Source organism: Ailuropoda melanoleuca, chromosome 14, assembly GCF_002007445.2.
Source record: "Ailuropoda melanoleuca isolate Jingjing chromosome 14, ASM200744v2, whole genome shotgun sequence".
Classification (NCBI taxonomy): Eukaryota; Metazoa; Chordata; class Mammalia; order Carnivora; family Ursidae; genus Ailuropoda; species Ailuropoda melanoleuca.
This window is the reverse complement of record NC_048231.1, coordinates 49,935,607-49,957,676: the sequence shown is the minus strand read 5'-3', so window position 1 is coordinate 49,957,676 and position 22,070 is coordinate 49,935,607. Positions and strand designations below refer to the sequence as shown.

The following is a 22,070-nucleotide window of genomic DNA, read 5'->3' as shown; positions in this document are numbered from 1 at the left end:
GTTTAGTGTATATTTATTTGACTTAACAATAACTGTCTCGAAGTGTGCCATGATCAGACTCATGTTCGTTATGTTTGAATGTTGCACCTTTCTCTTCTGAAATAAAATAGCTGGCATTTTTGTTTTTGCCATAGAGTCTACCATTCATTAATTTAAAATCCTTAATGAAAGTTTATATTTTCATATATATAGCATTCCTGAAAATGTGCTTACATGTTACCTGATTCTGTACTCAAAAAAATAAAGAAAATTATTAAAAAAAATAAAAAACCTCTGGGCACCTGGTTGGCTCAGTAGGTTAAGCATCTGCCTTCGACTCAGGTCATGAGCGATAGAGTCCCACATCAGGCTCCTTGCTCAGCAGGGAGTCTGCTTCTCCCTCTACTCTCCCATCCCCCTCTCATGATCTCTGTCTCTCTCTCACGGTCACATGCTCGCTCTCTCAAATAAAATCTTAAAAAAAAAAAAAAACCCTAAGTATAGTATATATGTTTAGGGTTTTTAATTTTATTTTGTATATTGTATAACATAATCATTTTTCAAAATATTTTTAAATAGATTACAGTGTAATTGTAAACAAATTAATGATTTTACCTTTACTATCAAATTTTTCAAATATATTCAGAAATAGAAAGAACAGTATTATGAACCCATATGTATTTATGACCCAATTTTACTAATTACTTTAGGCTAATTTGTTTTGCCTCTCTCCATTCTTTCATACCCCATCATTTTGAAGTCATTTCACTGGAAAATGTTTCAGTGGTTATTTATAAAGAAGGAACTTTTTTTACTTTAAACATAACCACAATACCATCATCATACCTAAACTAACTAAATGTTATTACTGTTAAATATCCAGTTACTGTTCCAAGTTCTGATTGCCTCATAAAATCAAAAGGTTTTTGTTTAACTTTTTCAAAGTCGGAATCCAAATAAAGTCCATATGTTGCAAATTGGGTTATATGTCCCAAGTATCTTTTAAATCTATAGCTATCTCCCTTGCATTCTATGTTCTTGCAATTTTTGGTTGAAATACACTGATCATTTGCTGGTAAATTTTCCCAAAGTCTGGATTTTGCTCATTGCATCTCCCATGATTTCATTTAAGGAAAATTATTTTTCCAAGTATTATCTTGCCTGAATTTCAAATTTTCTTAATTTACCTACAATGAGTTTAATGGTAAACTGGCTTTAACATTGAGAAGGAAAAGCTGCTTGCGGTTATTACAAAGAAATTTTGCTGGAGGTTGAGCAGATTGTTTTAATGGTTCTGATCAATTTTCTTAGTTTTTGTCAAGACTGAGGTGAACATTGGGCTTCTTTTGAAACTAATTTCTGGCAGTATTGGCATAAACTCTTTGTATAAATTATTAAAATATTTTACATGGCGGGCACCTGGATGGCTCACTTGGTTAAGCGACTGCCTTCGGCACAGGTCATGATCGAGGGGTCCTGGGATTGAGTCCCACATCGAGCTCCCCCTGCTCTGCAGGGAGCCTGCTTCTCCTGTCCCTCTGCTTGCCACTCCCCCTGCTTGTGCTCTCTCTCTCTCTCTGTCCAATAAATAAATATATATTTTTTTTTACACGCTGATTTTGCCCATAATTTTAAAACCTTATTTTCATGACTACTTTTCAGAATATCAACACACTGTACATACATCTATTATTTCATATGGGTTCTCTAATTATCCTGTTCTTTGCAATTGAACAGTCTTCATTGAGCTTCTGATGGAGGCTAAAGATTTGCTACTTTTATTACATCAGTTCATTTTCTATCTTAATTGTGCTGTTATAGTATCAGCAGTTTTTCTGATAAATACAAACAAAATACATATGTATTCAAATAACTGTATAAACACTATATAAAAATGGTACCATTGCTTAAAAATAAATTTCTGGCTAGCTAAAAATGTTCACCAGCTGATACATAAGATCATGAGGTCAATATAGGAAAATAGGCATGTTAGTGCATAATGTGTGAAAGTGCAAGCTATATGAAAATTCAAGGTGGCTTAAAGGAAATCAAATAGCAGAGCTGTGTTCCCCATGACAGCTGATATGGAACTAATGGCGTGTGGATGAAATGTTTGCCATCTCTTCAAATTGCTGAGTTTAAAGGGCAATGAATTACCCAGATAGTATCAGTGGCAACATCATTTGCCACCTGGATACTATACAGATTTGTAGAGTGGATAAATTTGTATTTCATGTTTATATCCCTTTCTACGGTCCTCCTGTTCTACCATATGTACCCCCACTTGATTTCTTACTGTGGTTCTAAAACACCCTATTTGCATATTCTATATTTACTAAGCACCTACTATATGTTATAATGAAAGTCCCCAAGTGTAAGTCATGGACTTATGTTTAAAAATCTGTTGAATAATGTGGAAAATAAGGAGAAAATTACAGCTACCTCACTGAAGGTTACCTTCCCACAATGGAGTCTCAAATTCCATAAACAGGCCTTTTTTTTTTTTTTTTTCCAGTAAGCACACTACCATCCCTACCATGCTCCATCCCACAAATACAAAATACAAGTTTTTCATTTTCTGGATGCTATAGATTTAGGCAGGTGCTGTTAAAAATAAAGTATTATAGGTTTATAGGAAGCTGAATCGTGTGTGTGTGTGTGTGTGTGTGTGTGTGTGTGTGTGTGTGTGTGTATTTAAGCACTTATCTAGAATAGGTGGAATGCATTGAGGATATAGTGGACCAGACAGCCTTCCCTTTGCCCTTTGCCTTTTTTGGGAAACAGACAATCTTTAACCTCCCATATCCCAGGTGATAAGAATAACATTAAAAAAAAAATGCACAGCTTTTGGAAGTGATGTTCCCAAAGGATAAATGAGAAGTTAAATATAGCTCCTTCCAAACCATTCCAAATAAACATACTCTCCATGAATACCAATGCAAACATAGCCTCAAGACAAGTCCCCTTCCCACACCTTCCCCATAACAGGTGACTACCCCAAGCTCTTTCTATATATAAATTCTTGAAGTGCTCCTACCCCTAACATCTAATCTAGAATATCTTCTAGTTAAGTAGTTGGGAAATACTAAAGAGCAACTGATCAGAATCCACATAAATACACATGTAAACTTGGGCAAGAGTGAGTAGTATACTGGTATGGCTAATGCGAATAGCAAGAAGAAATGAGAGGTGGGAGACAGTGTAGAAAATACTGTGAAGTTGGACAGAAGCATTCTGGGCTACATTTCCTAAGGGTGAGGTAACCTTGGACAAGCTACTTAACCTGGCTCAGACTTTGTTTACATGTCTCTTAAATAGGAATAATAATTGATGTTATGAATAAATGGTAGTAGAAGAATAGTATTTTAGATTTTCAAAAGTCTCATACCATCGTCTTTGGAGTTTTTATTTTATCCTAGAGTAGGGAACCCTCAGATGAGAAGACATAATATATTCTGTAATGCTGGCCACATTGTGGTTAAGGTGGTAACTGATCTAGGCAAGAAATGATGAGAACCTGAGCAGTGGTAGTGGGAATAGAACATGGATTTAAGAGTTAGTCAAGAGATTGAAACTTTGAACAGTTAATTTTGGAAATCGAGGAATTGAGAATGTTAAAAATGGCTCAGAAATGTTCAGTTGGACAAAGTAGGTTGATTGGTATGCTACAGAAGTGGAAATAGTGACTTTAAGCAGCGAGAAGAAAAAGCTTCGGAAGAGAAAGTAAGGAGTTGAATGTCCTCAATTTTGAGTTAGGATGGTTGGAAGGAGTCTAAGAACATCCGTGTTAGGCATCTGAAGCTCTGAGGAAAAGTAGAGACCTGGACTTCATTCTGAGTTCAAGTTTTAGAGTCATGGTGTATTTAGTTTTGTATAATCATCCTCATCCACTCCCAGAATATGTGACATTAGAATAATTCTGTGTTTCCTAAAAGCTATTATAATTCAAACCATTTTAAAAGCCCAGCCTCTACTGAACTATTAGGCTTGTGAGATGTAATTGGTTTGTCAAGTGCACACTGGTGGTTTTGGAGAGATTTTGAAAGAGGGACTTATTTTATATATTATATCATCTCTCTGCATTGGTCACATGTGCTCTGTTTGCTGCCCCTTTTTGGATACCATACAAGAAAAGATGGAAATGTATGGTAGCCTCAGTAGGGAAGAAAGTCAAGCCTAAGAATAATAGTGACCTCAAATAACATTGAACTATTCTGTAAGTGTTACTAGTGTTTGTTGCAAATATCTAAAAGTGCCTTGAGGAGTACAAGAGCAAATTTCAAATTATTTAAGTGTTTTTAACCAGTTAAACTTTTATTATTTAGCAATTTTTTATGAAGAAGAAAAATGCTTTAACGAAAAGTTTAATGCTTGAGTGATTGCTTATGTATTTCTCATCTTCCTTCCTAGTTTCCCAAGTAAAATTGTTTGAGATGCTAAACATTAATTTTTATTTATTTATTTTTTTTAATTGAGAGAGCGCGAAAGTCATGATCCCAGGGTCCTGGGATTGAGCCCCATGTCCTCCTGCTCCCTGCTCATCAGGGAGTCTGTTTCTCCCTCTCCCACTGCCCCTCCCCCCCCTTGTGTTGCCTCTCAAATAGAGAGCAAGTGTGTACATTGGGGGAGGGGCAGAGAGAGGGAGGGAGAAAATCTTAAGCAGGCTTCATGCTCAGCACAGAGCCCAATGCAGGCCTGGCTTTCACAACCCTGACATCATCACCTGAGCCAAAATCAAGAGTCAGACACATAATTAGCTGAACCACCCAGGCACCCCAGACATTAACATTTTTTAAGGGAACTTTTTGTCAGAAATAATTTGATATATGTTTAAAATACAAATTCAAATTGACTGATTAACTAGATAATAGAAGACTAAAAGATTGGAACAAAATGGAAAATAACAGTATAATGATAGCCATGCCATTTGACTACAAGAATTTGAGGATTTGGAGAGTCTAGGTGATTTTCTCACTGTAAGGACCATCTCCTAAGAAAGGCAAAACAATCCCTTTTTTTTTAAATTACTACCACACTATAATTGCAAGACCAGCCCTGTGTTCCTGTTAAAGTAAATCAGAAGGTTTAGGGTCGCTTAGGGAAAAAGAGATTTCAGCCTGGTCCGCAAGTGAAATGATGTCATGGAGGTGTAGTACCTTTGCTAAGATCAAACTCCCCAGCTTCATGAGAGCAGCACCGGATTATTGCCACCAATAATGGCTGCTGAGAACCACCCTGCAGTGGAGTGAGCCCAGTGGGAACGTGCAGCTCAGTGACCAGAGCCAGGTTACAGTCCTTCACTGGAATAATGCCACACTCTCATCATGGACATTAATTAGTGTCAAGCTAATTTTTTCACTCTAAAACTTGCATTTTTTCCCCTTTTAAAAATGTCTTTGTGGGGCGCCTGGGTGGCTCAATCATTAAGCGTCTGCCTTCGGCTCAGGGCATGATCCCGGCATTCTGGGATTGAGCCCCACATCAGGCTCCTCTGCTGGGAGCCTGCTTCTTCCTCTCCCACTCCCCCTGCCTGTGTTCCCTCTCTCACTGGCTGTCTCTCTGTCAAATAAATAAATAAATAATCTTTAAAAATAAATAAATAAAAATGTCTTTGAAAAAGAACCATAGGAAAAAAAGTATATCTGGATTGGAGAGCATTGTTTAATTACCTTCAGTTGATGAATCAGAAACATAAATGACAAACCTTACATTTCTCAGTGTGCACATATATGTGTAATTCCCTTAAAGAATATGCATTTAATCTTGAATGTATATATTCAAGGTAAGCACTATGATATAAGCAAAACATACATGAGATTGTATGTGTGGTATAATTTAAGTAATAATATGCGTAGACCCCCCCCAAAAAAACAGGAGAAAATAGGCTGAAGAAATTATAAAGTGACATTACACAGGAGGAAATACAAACACATGACAAAGTGAGCCGCACCAATAATCAAAAAAATAGTGATGGTATTTTATACCTATTAGTGAACTTTTTATATATAGTAGGCTCCACACCCAGCAAGGAGTCCAACATAGGGCTTGAACTCATCACCCTGAGATCAAGACCTGAGCTGAGATTGAGAGTTGGACACTTAATTGACTGAGCCACCCAGGCGCCCTTTAAAAAAAAAAAAAAAAGGGTTTTCTGATGATAAAAATAATACATCTGGCTATGCTAGGAATTTGGAAAATAGAGAAAAGTGTGAAGAAGAAAATAAAAATCACCCATAATTCCTCCAGCAAAAGTTTAGCACAGGTACTCTTTTGATGCATTTCTCGTTTCTTTTTTCATACACAAATTGATACTTTGCTACTTTCAAGTAACATATACAAAAAATTTTTTTCTACGTTATTAGATATCTATAATACCAAATAATTGGGAACAACCTGAATGTCCCCTCAGTAAAAGGATCAGTTTAAATGATTACAGATTAACTCAATGTAATATGCAGCCTTTAAAAAGAGTAATGAAAAGGTTTAATTTCAGAAGAAAATATGATCTGTTCAGTGGAAAAAAGCCATATGTAAAATGGTATATGTGCTGTAACTGGATCTGCTTGTTTATGTCGTAGTTATTTCCATGCCCTGAAATCCCCGTACATCTTTCATGCCTCAGCTTCAGTGCCACTTCTTTGAGAATCCTGCTTTCCTTCTCTAGTTTTCCCAAGCAGACTGCTTCCCAAGTGCACCCTTTTCAACCTAGTATCTATTGCCTTTATAGCTATAATCAGGTTGTGTAACTGTTAAAGAGGCAGGACTGTCGTTTCATCTTGTCTCCCCCTGGCACCTAACGCTATGTGCCTGGTGGAACAGAATAAATATTTATTGAAGTCTGATTCTTAGTGTAGAACTGAGGTTTTGGGGGTTTACAAAGGAAAAAATCATTCCTAATTTCCAGTAAAAGTAATCGTCTCATGAGAGACGATATAAATAGAATATATATAAATCATAATGAATTAAATCCTTGAAAACTACACAGAGATGAGTTCTCAAGAGCAAATTATAAATAAAGTATTAACAATAGAAAATAACATCTATTGTATAAGTACATATTCTTGTAGTCACTTAATCAGGGACCAAAATAAACACTGCTTCCAAAATAGATGTTCCTTTTTGCAACATAAAGTTCTGTAGTTTGATACTATATATTGCAATATTGATGTCTAGGAATGGGGAGCATTTGCAACATCTATACAAGCAGTTATAATTCCAAAAATGTTCTTTTTTTGTACCATGTGTCAGTATAACCATATCACTCATCAGAATATTCCTCTTCTCCAAAAATAAGATTGTGATCTCTCCAGAGCTCCTATACAGCGCCCAGTAGCTTACAGATACCCCAAAATGCTTCTGGAACTCGCATTTTTATGTGAGAAGAATATTTGGGGGCTAGATCAGTTTAGAGGAAGCTTAATGTCTTAAATTTACAATTTTAATAAATACTTAGCAAATTTATCATTTTTATACTGAGTTTGGTGTTTCCTCCTTGGTCAGAGGCCTCCGTCTTCTTTACCTTTAGTTAGAAGCTTAGGTTTTCTTTTCAGATTGAGGCCCAATGTATACAACATACATTTCAGCTAAAAAAAAGATGTCCACCTAGGAAAAAGAAAAAATCTTTTCCTTAAATAAATGATATAAGGGACACCTGGCTGGCTCAGTCAGTGGAGCATGTGACTCTTGGGGTTATGAGTTTGAGCACCACATTGGATGTAGAGATTACTTAAAAATAAAATCTTTAAAAAAGATGTATAATAAAATAGAACTTGGCAATGTTTTGGCTACATTTATACAACTTGAATGCAATTAAGCTTTCAAGTACTTAAAATTAATTTTGACGTACTTAAAAATGTGTAGAAATTGAGCCCATTATTTCCCCCCCCATTGTACTAAAGTGTATATTAGTGTCTAGTCTAAATTATAGATAAGAAAACTAAAGAACATCATAGCTTTTTTCAAATTACATATAGGTTCAGTTTGTCTGGTATAATCTTGATTATGTAATTGGGGGATACATGTCTTTATTTTTTTTAACCAGATAATCATGTGTCTTGTATAGGCAAAACCATTCACCTTTATTTAAGTTACTATACTTTATGAGAATCACTTGATCCCTCATGATTTTATTCATAAAAATTCTGAAACATATAAGACCATATGTGATATTTACTTAATTAATCCCTTTAAGTTAGTGGTTCTTAATCCTTTTTGCATCAGAGACTCTTACTTCAATATTCTTTATCCAGAAAAAAAAATGTACATGTATGTAAAAGTTTATATAACCAGTGTTTCCCCTAAATCCAGTCCTCTGGATTTTCTGCTTTATATTATACATTTTTATGTCATGTATCTTTGATATATGAATTCAGAATTCATTATACTGTGTGTTTTTAGAAGTGTCAAGGGATCGTATAATGAAGCAGATTCTTTATAAACGTTTTCTGCAATACTGTAGCAGAGTTCTTACATATTTTATTGCATTATTCACATATAATTCTGAAGTTTTCTTTCTGAATTGAAATAGTTACTTTATATGCTGTATTTTTCTCTCAGCCTTATTTTTCTGGCAATTGTCTCTTGACCAACAACAGATTTTCTCTTCTTATTCTAGATTCTGAAGAGGCTCGGTCTGTAAATCCTTCCAGTGTTGATGAAAATATTGACTCTGAGACAGAGAAAGACTCTCTCATCTGTGAAAGTAAACAGATAATTCCCAGTAAAGCACCTCTTCCATCTGCTCTTGATGAATATGAGTTCAAAGATGATGATGATGAAGAAATAAATAAAATGATTGATGACAGACATATTCTTAGGAAAGAGCTACGAAAAGAGAATGAAGCTGAAGTAGAAAAGAATAGTTTATTTACAAAACAGGAGAAAGCTTTCTATCCTAAATCATTTAAAAGTAAAAAACAAAAACCATCTAGAGTTTTATATTCAAGTTCTGAAAGTTCAGATGAAGAAATTCTTCAGAATAAAAAGGTTTCTGCTCCATGTTCTCTCCCTGAAACATCAAATTCTGATACACAAACCAAAAAGGAATATGGAGTTTCAAATGAACACAAACAGAAAGGCAAAGTTAAAAGAAAATTAAAGAACCAGAACAAAAATAAAGAGAACCAAGAGTTGAAGCAAGAAAAAGAGGGGAAAGAAAATACCAGAGTAACAAATTTGACAGTTAATACTGCACTAGATTGCTCAGAAAAGACCAGAGAGGAGGGGAATTTTAGAAAATCTTTTAGCCCCAAAGATGATACTTCGTTACATTTATTTCATATCTCCACAGGTAAATCTCCTAAGCATTCTTGTGGACTTAGTGAAAAGCAGTCAACACCACTAAAACAAGAACATACTAAAACATGTTTATCACCAGGAAGTTCTGAAATGTCATTACAGCCTGATCTTGTTCGGTATGATAACACGGAATCTGAATTCTTGCCAGAAAGTTCAAGTGTAAAATCTTGTAAGCATAAGGAAAAAAGTAAACATCAGAAAGATTTCCACTTAGAATTTGGTGAAAAGTCAAATGCCAAAGTAAAGGATGAAGATCATAGTCCAACATTCGAAAATTCAGATTGCACACTGAAAAAAATGGATAAAGAGGGTAAAACGTTAAAAAAGCATAAATTGAAGCATAAAGAGAGAGAAAAAGAAAAGCATAAAAAAGAAATTGAAGGTGAAAAGGAAAAATACAAAAATAGAGACAGTGCTAAAGAGCTGCAGCGGAGTGTAGAATTTGATAGAGAATTTTGGAAAGAGAATTTTTTTAAAAGTGATGAGACTGAAGATCTGTTTTTAAATATGGAACATGAGTCCTTAACAGAAAAAAAATCAAAATTGGAAAAAAATATAAAAGATGATAAATCAACCAAGGAAAAGTATGTTTCAAAAGAGAGGAATTTTAAAGAAGAACGAGAGAAGATTAAAAAGGAAAGTGAGAAATCTTTCAGGGAAGAAAAAATAAAAGATTTGAAAGAAGAAAGAGAGAACATACCGATAGATAAAGAAACAGAATGCAGTTCTTTAGGAACAAATGCCAGTGAAGAATCTATAGGATTACACTCAATGGAAAAGGAAGCAGAGATGGAAAAACAAGAAAAACATATAAAAGAAAGTAAGGAAAAATCTGAGAGGCGGTTTCAAACTAAAGAAAAGGATGTTGAGAAGACTGAAAGAAAAAATTCTGAAAAAGAAAAGAAAACCAAACATGAGCATAAGTCAGAGAAAGACAAGTTAGATCTTAGTGACTGTATTGATAGAATAAAAGAAAAAGACAAGCTGTATTCACATCACACCGAGAGGTGCCATAAAGAAGGCGAGAAGATAAAAAATACCACCACCGTGAAAAAAACTGAAGATAGAGAGAAAAGTAGAGAAAAAATGGATAGAAAACATGACAAAGAAAAACCTGAAAAAGAGAGGCATCTAGCAGAAAACAAAGAAAAGCACTTGATAGAAAAAAAAAACAAACAAGCAGACAATAGTGACTATGCTAAATCAGAAAAAAGCAAAAATAAAGACAGGGAGGTAGATAAAAAGGAAAAATCTAGAGATAAGGAAGGCGTAAATATAACTATTTCCAAACACTTCCAGGAAGAGAAAAAGTCAAGTATAGCAGACAGTAGTAAAGCACAACATGAAAAAACTTTATCCCTTAAAGAAAAAACAAAAGATGAACCTTTGAAAACCCCAGATGGAAAAGAAAAAGATAAAAAAGATAAAGATATAGACAGATACAAAGAACGAGACAAGCATAAGGATAAAATTCAACTAAATAGTTTACTCAAACTAAAATCTGAAGCAGATAAGCCTAAACTTAAGTCATCACCAGCCTCAAAAGATACTCGACCTAAAGAAAAGAGGTTAGTGAACGATGATTTAATGCAGACAAGTTTTGAACGAATGCTAAGCCTTAAAGACCTAGAAATAGAGCAGTGGCACAAAAAACATAAGGAAAAAATTAAGCAAAAAGAAAAGGAGCGGTTGAGAAATCGTAATTGTTTAGAACTTAAAGTAAAAGAGAAAGAAAAAACAAAGCACGTACTAGCTGAGTCCAAAAATAAAGAACTTACTAGGTCAAAGAGTTCAGAGTTGACTGATGCTTATACCAAGGAGAAGCAGTCTAAAGATGCTATAAGTGGCAGATCACAATCTGTTGATGCCAAAAATATAACAAATTTAGGGAAATCATCTTTTGTTTCAGATAATAGCTTAAACAGATCTCCTAGATCAGAAAGTGAAAAGCCAGGTCTCAGCTCCAGATCAGTATCCATGATTTCAGTTGCTAGCTCAGAAGATTCCTGCCATACTACAGTGACGACCCCCAGGCCCCCAGTTGAGTATGACTCTGACTTTATGTTAGAGGGTTCGGATTCCCAAATGTCCTTTTCCCAGTCACCTTTTTTGCCAGTTGCCAAATCTCCTGCCCTTCATGAAAGGGAATTAGATAGCTTGGCTGAACTTCCAGAGAGGATTAAACCACCATATACAAGCAGACTTCCAACATCCCATCTCCGATCATCTTCGGTGGAAGATGTTAAACTAGTTATAAATGAGGGGAGACCAACCATAGAAGTTCGAAGATGTAGCATGCCATCTGTCATTTGTGAACATACAAAACAATTCCAAACAATATCAGAAGAAAGCAGTCAAGGTGGCTTAGCTGTGCCAAGAGATATTTGTCCTTCTCCCAAATCCGAGGTGTCCTCAAATGTGCCTGAAAGAGAACTTTCAAATGTGTCTAACATACATTCTAGTTTGGCAGCCTCTCCAACTAGATCTGTAAGCAGCAAGTATATTTCAGCTGATATAAATGTTATCAAGAGTACTGCTCCAGTGGGTGCTTTAATGGACAGTCCTGTACATTCAGAGCCATCTAATCAGGTTGGTGTGATCCAAAATAAATCATGGGAGGTACCTGTTGACAGACTGGAGTCATTAAGCACCAGTGACTTGATCTGCCCAAATTCTAGTACACCTGATCAAGATTCTTCTGTTCAGGGTTTTTGTAATTCTGAAAACAAAATATTGAAAGAACAGAACACTGATTTTTTATCCCTGCACCAGGCTGAGCTGCCAGGAAACTCTTGTGCTCAGGACCCAGCGTCCTTTCTGCCTTCACAACAACCTTGCTCTTTCCACAGCCAATCACTTTCAGATGCTGAATCTATTTCTAAACATATGTCTATGTCCTATATTGCCAATCAAGAGCCGGGTATTTTACAGCAGAAAAATGTCATTCAAATTATCAATTCTGTTTTAGATACTGATAATGAATCTGCGAAAGAGATGGAGAATACTTTTGTCCTATCAGATGTTCAAAAGACAGATGCCTTTGTCCCAGTGTACTCTGAAAGCACTGTTCAAGAAGCATCACCAAATTTTGAAAAGGCTAATACTTTGCCTGTATTACCATCAGAAAAAGACTTTAGTGGAAGCGATGCCTCTTCCCAGCTAAATACACATTACACATTTAGCAAACTAATATATAAGTCTTCCAGTGGCCATGAGGTTGAAAATAGCACTTCTGAATTTCAGGTTATTTCACATGAAAAAGAAAACAAACTGGAGAGTTTGGTTTTAACTCATTTGAGTGATAAATGTGATTCTGATTTATGTGAAATGAGTACAGGGATGCCAAAAGGAAATCTGAATGAACAAGATAATCCAAAACATTGCCCTGAAGGGGAAAAGTGTTTGCTTTCCATTGAAGATGAAGAATCACAACAAAGCACTTTATCAAGTCTGGAAAACCATTTACAACAGTCATCTCAACCAGAGATGCATAAATATGGTCAAGTAGGTAAAGTAGAATTAGAAGAAAATGCTGAAGATGATAAAACTGAAAACCAAGTTCCTCAAAGGATGACTAGAAACAAAGCAAGTACAGTGGCAAATCAAAGCAAACAGATTCTTGCTAGCTGTACGCTGCTACCAGAAAAAGACAGCGAATCTTCATCTCCTAGAGGAAGAATAAGATTGACTGAAGAAGATGATCCTCAGATTCACCACCCACGGAAAAGGAAAGTGTCACGGGTACCTCAGCCTGTGCAAGTGAGTCCCTCTTTACTACAGGCAAAAGAGAAAACTCAGCAGTCTCTCGCAGCCATCGTAGATTCTCTGAAACTAGATGAGATTCAGCCGTACAGTTCAGAGAGAGCAAATCCGTATTTCGAATACTTGCACATACGGAAAAAAATTGAGGAAAAGCGCAAATTGTTATGTAGTGTTATTCCTCAAGCGCCTCAGTATTACGATGAATATGTGACATTTAATGGATCGTATCTCCTGGATGGAAACCCCTTAAGCAAGATTTGCATTCCCACAGTAAGTAACGTCACTTGATATGCATCTGCAGTGCTGTCTAGTAGAAGTAGAATGCAACTCACTTACAGAGTTTTAATTTTTCTAGTAGCCACAATTTAAAAAGTAAAAGGTAAAATTAATTTTAACATTTAACCCAGTATGTTCAAAATACTATTTCAAAATATATCAATGTAGAGAAATTATTTATGAATGAGACATGTTATATTCTTTTTTTTTTGTACTAAGTATTAGAAATCTGGTGTGCATGGTAGTACATCTCAGTTCAGACTAACTGTGGCTAACATTTTCAGTAAGTGTTCAGCAGCCATGTGTAGCAAGTGGCTACCTTATTGATCAGCACTGGTCTACAGTATTTTCTTTTTCCTTACCTGCTTTTCCTTTCATCCCAAAAGAGGTATGCTTTTATTTCTTTGAAAGGTAACTCATTTACATGTGCTTCTGGAAGAGTCTTCACTGGAACTTTCCTCTGTTGAGCCACTTCTTGCTGGTATATTTTTAATTTTCTCTCTCTGTTGGCCTTTATCCACCCACTCTGAACATACTTGGGTCTCCTTCATCCTGGGGAGGAAAGGTTACCCTGTGAGTGTGCCAGTTTGTCAAGATCTCCCTCTGTCTTTCCTTTACTACCGCACTCTTGGAAAGTATTCTGTACCTGGTGTTTTCTGTGTATCACTCACTGTCTGTTCATCCCTTAAACCATATGCACCAGCACAGATCACTAGTGAGCCTGTAATGCCAGATTTGTTGGCCTCTTTTCCTTTTTACTTGATCTTCGTCACATTGAACCATTATGGCCATCTTGTTCATAAAATTTACCCCTCTTGATTTCATGATGGTACTCTCTTCTGGTTCCCTTGCCTCCCTCAATGACTTACCTTTTTCTCTCTCTTGTAATGACTCTCTGCCCAACCTTTAAGCATCAGAGTTCTATAGGAATCAATTCTTCAGTCAACTTTTTGTTATTGTGATCTTGGCTGTTCCATTGTGGTTTGGCTGTTCCTTTAGCACTCTTCCATATCCCAGTTTAGTCCCCTAAAATTCTTACCTAGCCATGTCATCTCTGTTGACCTCCAGAATCAGATGTAGTTGCCTCCTGGGCAGCATCACCTAAATGATCTGCAGTTACCTGTCATAGGTTTAGTTCCCCAGGAAGTGGACCCTGAGATTGTGTGCAAGAAACTCATTGGTGAGTGCTGTCAGGAACAATACTTGTAACTGTGTGAAGGAACCACAATTCAGCAGAGCGAAAAGTCAAACTGAAATGCAGTTGCGGCACTCATTTCAGCTGAAACCATGGGAGCTCTGGAGTGGGGTGGCCCTTCTGACAGGGAGCCTGCCTCAAGGGAGGGAACATGACCTTGGGCATACCAACTATCTTCCCTCCCAGTGTTCCCATTGCCAGTTCCTAGAGAGGAGCTCCAGTGAGAGCTTTCACCCTCCAACACTCCTAGGAGCTGGGGGTTGAGTGCCTCATTCCTGAAAGAGGAGTCTAACCATGCACCAAGTATCCACTCTAGCCTCAGACTCCCAAAGACCAAAAGAAATGATTTATCTCTCACTCTCTTAGAAACAAATCTTTATTAGTGATGACACCAGAGTAGTAACCTATCAGTTACCATATTGCAACCATTCTACCTTAGAACTCTCTCCATTAACTGTAACTTCTACCACTGTCCTGTTTTAGGGCCTTCGTCATCATCTCTCACTTAGAACATTGCAGCAACTTGTCACTTCTTTTTTTTCCTAATCTTTTTCTTCAGAAGCATTCTCTTTTGTTATGAAATATATATCTTTTTTTAAAACAATAAAGGGGCGCCTGGCTGGCTCAAGTCAGAAGAGCATGCAATGCTTGATCTCAGGGTTGTGAGTTCGAGCCCCACGTTGGGTTTAGAGATTACTTAATAAAACTTAAAAAAAAAAAAACAGTAAAAAACTGTTTCCCTACTTAAATATCTTAGCTGTGATTAGCTGGCTTCCCATTACCTACAGCTTAAAATCCACATCTAATCTTACCATAACCATTCATTTTATAATCTGACCCCAATCTACCCCTCCAGCTTCGTTTTCTCACAACTTCCAAAGTCACCCAATAATTCCTCCATATTTAACTCACTCTTTGATAGAAATCTCTTGTTCACTACTTTTGGCACTTAAGACAGTGCTGTTCCTGTTACTTCTACCTGAAATACTGTTCTTGCTAGGCTTCCTTTTCTATCCTCCGTGCCTTTGTTCCAGCTGTGTTGTCACCTCTGTGCAAAATCTTGTCAGAATTTTTTGTGTCTTCCTCACACCTTCACTATGATATCATAGTTAACTGTTCACATGTCCACCCATAATCTGATTAAGGGCTAGGACACTATCTCTTGGAAGAATGAGTCCCAAATTTATCTTCAGCTCTGAATACAAGACTGATTTCCATAACTGTGTTTCTAGTTGCTTCTGAATATCACCTCAGTGTACTACAATATCCATATAATTATCAGGTCCAATACCAAACACATTTATCCTATCTCAAAAGTGCTCTTTTGGCCCTTTCTGATTTAGTTCCTGTCATTATCTGCTGTCTGATTTCCCAGGCTAGGAACCCAAAATTCAGCCTCCACCTCTTCCCCTCTGCCTTCCCATCACATCAGCACTAAGTTATGTTCATGCATCTCACTTCCTTTCCCCTTCTCTCTCTTACCACTGCTGTGTATGGACCACATTAGCTCCATAGACTATTCATTCACATATGTGAATATTGCATAATCAAATATTCAAGGTATTGCATAATCAAATAATTCATAACCATGTGCTAAGCATTGTGCTAACTGGATATCAGAAACCAGCAAAACAGACATTCTGAATAGCTGCCATAGGTTGTGCTCTAATCTCTTGTATCAAGATACAAGATACTTTCTAGGTGCCTTATATATAAGTCAGATCTGATTCTCTGACTACCTGGCTAAACATCTTTAGAGACTCCCAGTTTTCTATAGACCGAAGTCCCCATCATTGTCTACAGGTCCTCCCATACTTCTCTGGGCTTGGCTGTAGTTACTACCCTATTACTGTATATGGTGCTTCCCCAGGCTATTCTGTACTGTTTCACTTCATGCCTTTGCATATGTTCTTTTTTCAAAGCCTAGTTCAGAGAAGATCAAAAGGTCAGAGGAAAGATGGTTCGTTAGTCCCACATCCACAGAATATATCTGATGCTAGTGCCCTTTAAATCTTAAAAGGCAGATTTTGATATTACTCTACCACTAATAAACTATAATAGTGGACTTAAAAAAAATAGAGTTGTAAATAAGTAAATTTGTCATTTTTTCAAATCCTTTCAGCAAAATAATTTGTTAGTAACTTAAAGAATATAAAGCTAATAGTTTTCTTGTTTCCTTTGTTTCCCTTTAAAGGGTTAGGAATTTTAACTGAAGTATGTTGTATCATAGGCTTGAAAAATATAGGTAAAACTATGAAGAACCCATTTAAGTTAAACTTTGTACAAGCTATTTCACTAAAAACAATTCTGATAAACCATATTAGGTTGCCTTTTTGGCGCTACCTGCCTATTGAGAGATATATATGTATATGTAGTATGATGCACATGCTTGTATATATGTTATGTGTGCTTGTGTTTATAATTACCTTTTCTTATTCCTTCAAAGGTGATATGGTGCAAGTTTAATTCCCTTGCAGCAATTCTGGAGATATAGCTTTGATTAAATCAGAATTTAGTTAAATATTGTTTCAGAAAAGGCTATAACTAGAGCCAAGAATTTTTTCTGAGTATAGTAGAAGGTTTTTTGTTTGTTTTTAATGAGAATTATTAAACACACAGCACAGTATAGTAGAAAGAGCAGTAGTTTCCAGGTAGTATACATAAGTTTGTCTGGATTTTGCTACAAACCAGCTGTGTGATCTTAAATAATTCCTTCTCTGATTCTTAATTTTCACATCCGTAAACAATAATACCAGCCCTACTTTAAAGCAGGTTGAAATAGTATACGCCATAACCCATTAAAAACTTTAAAACATTATATAGATTTAAGAGGTTATCATTATTTTATCCAGCTCAAAATAACTTTAAGGTTCATATTTATTAGAGCTAATGTGCAACCCCCCCCCCCACCTTTTGCTCATAGAAGTCTGTGTTTTTGAGCTTACGGGACTGAAACTCATTTGTTCAACATTTCGTTTCAAAAAGTAATGAAAAACCAGAATAACAAAAATCACTTTTACCCTACGTTATTTTTAATAGTTTCCAATATGATTTTATCCATTTGTTTCCTCTGTCAGCAAATTGTCATTTTATTGAACTAGTGTCTCCACATTTGTGTGATCTGTTTATAGAACCTGTTAGAACTGTAGTGAAACATCTCCAAAGTCAATTTAAGTATTTGTTCTTCTAGCAAATATTTTTCTTATAATTTAAACAGAATGCTGCTGTTTTTTCAGAGGAAGTCAAAGGAAGAAAAATAAAACTGTAGATCAAGTTCCCAAAAGACAAATGAACGGGGGGGGGGGGGGGGGGGATAAAAGAAAAAGACTTGTCACATCCTGGTATTTACTGTGGTCACGAATACCAGCATACAAAGTCCCTACAGGGGGTTCTAAGAGTGGATGACAGGAAGGAAGAGCATCTAAGGGAAGCTGTTAAGAGATTTTATATTCTAGAGACTCCTGGGACTCACAGATCTTAAAGGACAAAATCTCCAAACATGATTTACTTAAAGATAGATGGGGAAAACAGGAAAGGGAAAGTTTCCTCAGAAAGTCTCCACCTATTCCTTTTTGGTGTGTTTACCATTTTTCTGTACATTGATAGATGTTGAAAATTTCTAAATTTATGTATTCTGCCCAAACCTCTCTCAGCTTTTTTTTTTTTTTGCTAAATGGATATAGCTCCACTTGAATGTCTGTCAGCTCCACAAACTTAACATATCAGCACTGAACTTAACCCAAAACCTATTTCTCTTATCTCCTGCCCCCTCTCCCCTCCTGGATTATCTCTTACCAGCCATTTGGTCCTCATGCTGAAGGACCCACAAGTCCTCCTCAGCTGCCCCCTCTCTTTTATTCTTAATCACCCTGTTTTTAGACCCCTTCCCTTCCATTCCCTCCTCCTCCTCATACCAGGGTCACAGTGATTTGCTTCCTTAATTTCTTGCCTGTAGTCTTATCCTCCTAATTTCTGCAGACACAGCAGTGAGCTGTAAGATCTCTCAGTGGTTTCCCACCGCATACAAAATTTACCCTAATGTGTTATGCATAATATCTGTTCCACAGCATGTAATTAAACACATAGGGATGATGGTGGGGCAAGGTGGGTAGGGCTCATGGTCAAATACGTTTGGGAAATGAAATACCGTTAATCTAAAAATAAATAAGTTTCTTTCTTCACTGCAGAACTTCTCAGACCATTAAGTTTAATTTGTTAACTGTGAGACTCCTAAGTAAGTACATTTGTACAGTGTTTCCCAAACTTGCTCATTCCTGGAACCATTTCCTGAGCGTCAGCTTTATGGGCCCAATGTTCTTTGGAACACACTTTAAGAAATCTAGTCTAGGGATGCCTGAGTGGTTCAGTCGGTTAAGTGTCTGCCTTCAGCTCAGGTCAGGTCCTGGGATAGAGCCCTGCATTGGGCTCCTTGCTCAGCAGGGAGCCTGCTTCTCCCTCTCCCTCTGCCTTGCCCCCTGCTTGTGCTCTCTTCTCTCTCGCTCTCCCTCTCTCCGTCAAATAAATAAAATCTTTTAAAAAATTAAAATAAAATAAAGCTAGTTTAAGAAAAAAGAAAAGAAGAAAGAAGAAAAAAGCTGGTTTACAGAATGACTACAACATTAATTACTTTGCCTCTGCTGATCTCTCCATCTTCATGTCCTACCATTCTTTCCCTCAAAGTTGATATCCCAGGAATTCAATTTGTAGTTGTCTCCAGGCACCATACTGTCTCTTCATTTTGTGCTCTTGGTAACACTGTCCTTTCTTCTGGGAATTATCTCCCTCTCTTCTTTCCCTTCTTCCCCTCCCCCCCACCCCAACTCATTTCTCTTAACTCGTGATTCTGACTCTTCCTTTAAGATGTAGCCTCAGGCATCACCCTCTCCAAGAAGCTTTCTCTGATACTCCAGTCTCACAGGAGTAGATACTCTTCCTCTGGGCTGCATAAAGGAGACCTTTATGATTTCGGAAAACTTTAAAACAGCACTAAACTTCGCTTGTTACTCTTATTAAATTTAAAGACATCTATAAGGCACAGAAATCAAACAATTGTATTACTGCAGTTAGAGGCCTGAAAAATAATCTACCACCATAAGTTACTTGTCCTATAGAATTTTCCACTTTGATTCAACTGAGTGAATCCTTGTTATTTAACATTTTTTTCAGTCCCCCATAATTCCTGTAAACTGTTTAAGTATGGAGTCCTGATTAGATCCAGGTTTGATTCTTTGTCTAGAGCTTTTCATATATGGTGTATAATTCCTTTAGCCCCACATCAAGAAGTACATAGAATCTGCTTGTCCCACCTTTTGAAGAATCAGAAGAGTCAGCTAAGTTATTCTGTGGTGCCAAAACATACTGAGATATGTTTGCCCCAAATGCTGACAGTAGTTAGAACATAGTTGAGGGTGGAGGGAGGAATATAGATATTCCAAGGGGTAGAGGCAGAATATTAAGGGATCACAGATGTCTCTATATTAACTGTAGACCAATGCATAGATGGCGTCTGTTTCCTTAACCTCCAGCATCTACCAGAAAGCAGTCCACTGTAATAATCAAATTAGAGATGAACCAACTGTAAGATTTTTGGAGTATGGAAAGACAAAATGGGTTATCACCTGTAACAAAGTTTGAAAACTACAAAGTTTGAAAACTACAAATCTATTAGAGTATAATTCCATCTTTTTATAAAAGACTTAATTCAGTAAATGTAAAACTCAGCACTGTAGCATTTGATTTGTATCTTGTCTACAAAGAGACTATGTTTATTAAACTAAGACTCAAGACTGCTGTAACCTTTAGGACTGTTTGCTTGATGTTTATCTGTTTTTGTGAACCCTCCCTCCCTGTATCTGAGCTGTCACTTACTGATGCTCTAAAATGTGTCTCTGTAATAAGGAACTTCCTTAGTCCTTAGCCCTTCTAATTTGCTCTTTGAAATTTTGTGTGGCCTCTGAATTAAAGCATCTAAGTTTATCGGTATGCTCTGCTGTGTTTCAGACTGTTGAGATTGAGAACAAGCAGTTGTATAATGGTTACTGTATTATCTAATTCAGAGAACATCATAATTTATGATTTCATTAAGTGATTCACTAAAAGGTTTGTTTTTATAAGAATAGCCCATTCGCCCAGCTGGCTCAGTCAGAAGAGCATCTGACTCTTGATCTCAAGATTGTGATTTTGAGCCCCATGTTGGGTGTAAAGGTTACTTAAATAAATAAAACTTTTTCAAAAATTAGGACTAGCCAATTGTTGGAAGTAAAACCTAGTATTTTTAACTAATGTATTTTCTTTAAAAATTAGATTACACCACCACCTTCACTGTCAGATCCACTTAAAGAGCTTTTTCGGCAACAGGAAGTTGTAAGAATGAAACTACGTTTGCAACACAGTATTGAAAGGGTAAGAAGTGTTTAAATTTATGCTAAACATTTATGCTAAAATAACTGTATTTTAACAATAGATTATAATGACCTACATTATATTTTATGTATATATACACACATACACACATATATAACTCTCTTAGGGGATTTTCCTTATTTAGAACCATTTTGAGAAATGGTTTGATTTTGTTACCTTGTACCTGTGTAGTTAGGGAATTTTTAAGCCTGTTTTAGGGTAGCTGTCCCTGTGTTACAGTTCATGTTGAGTGTATTTTTGATATATAAAAATCTCTAATAATTTCTTGTTATCCATTTGTTGAATTTGTGGAACTAAAGTGGTGAATTCCTGGTTAGACAGTTGGATTTCCAAGTTTTGGAATTGTTGCTTGGTACCAGCTGCTTTAGTGAAGAATACTTAGAAAAGCTGTGCTTATTGGTCCTTATATGTCTGCTTTCATACTCTAGTTTCTAGGGGTTAATCTTGGCATGGAATGACATGAGAAAACCTGTCTATTTATAGAAATCATAAAGTCATGTCACTTGGATTGACAAAAATGTAGCACCTTCTTAATCTTTTGGGAGGGCCAGGGACTTCCAAAATTTGATATGAGCTCTGATCCTTCTTCACAGAGGTTTGAATGTACTCATACAAACAAAAGTATGCAATTTCTTTGATTAGTATGTAATTGATTCCCTAGGGCAGAGGTTTTTAACTTTTTTGTGCCATAGGACCCCTGTAACAATCTGGTAAATATAAAACCGTTTCTCAGAGTTATGGTTTTAAATTAATAAATTTATAGCATTGCAAAGAGAACAATAAATAAAAGAAAGAAGCACTGATACAGAACTTACAACATTGTGCATGACCTATGTCAGTGAGTGTTTTGTTCTCAATAAGTTTGGTCATAGAACACACGTCAGTAGCTATTTCAACCATCAGGCATGTTTGAAGCCACCTGATAACATATTTTCATCTATTCATCTATCCATGTAACAAAAGCTATGCTGCCTTACAGACAGTTAAGAATTCTCATGTGAACTGTGCAATTTTCAGAACTTCAACAAATAGTAAAAATGACTCACATGCTTCCATATATTGACCAACAAACAATTTAAAATGCTGACCAATGTGACAACAAACAATGATACCATTTGGGGGCAGTATCTGCAACAAT

The 22,070-nt window shown here is 36.3% G+C and overlaps 1 protein-coding gene across 8 annotated transcripts in view; it reads left to right on the top strand.

The window, feature by feature from the left end:
* Positions 1 to 22,070, top strand: part of ANKRD12 (ankyrin repeat domain 12) — a 120,735-nt gene that overhangs the window by 91,702 nt on the left and 6,963 nt on the right. For all 8 annotated transcript variants that reach the window (XM_034642165.1, XM_002917586.4, XM_034642168.1 and 5 more), the window contains 2 exons: positions 8,594 to 13,308; positions 20,813 to 20,911. In XM_034642165.1, coding sequence (XP_034498056.1) covers positions 8,594 to 13,308; positions 20,813 to 20,911 — 4,814 coding nt within the window. The remainder of the gene's footprint in view (positions 1 to 8,593; positions 13,309 to 20,812; positions 20,912 to 22,070) is intronic.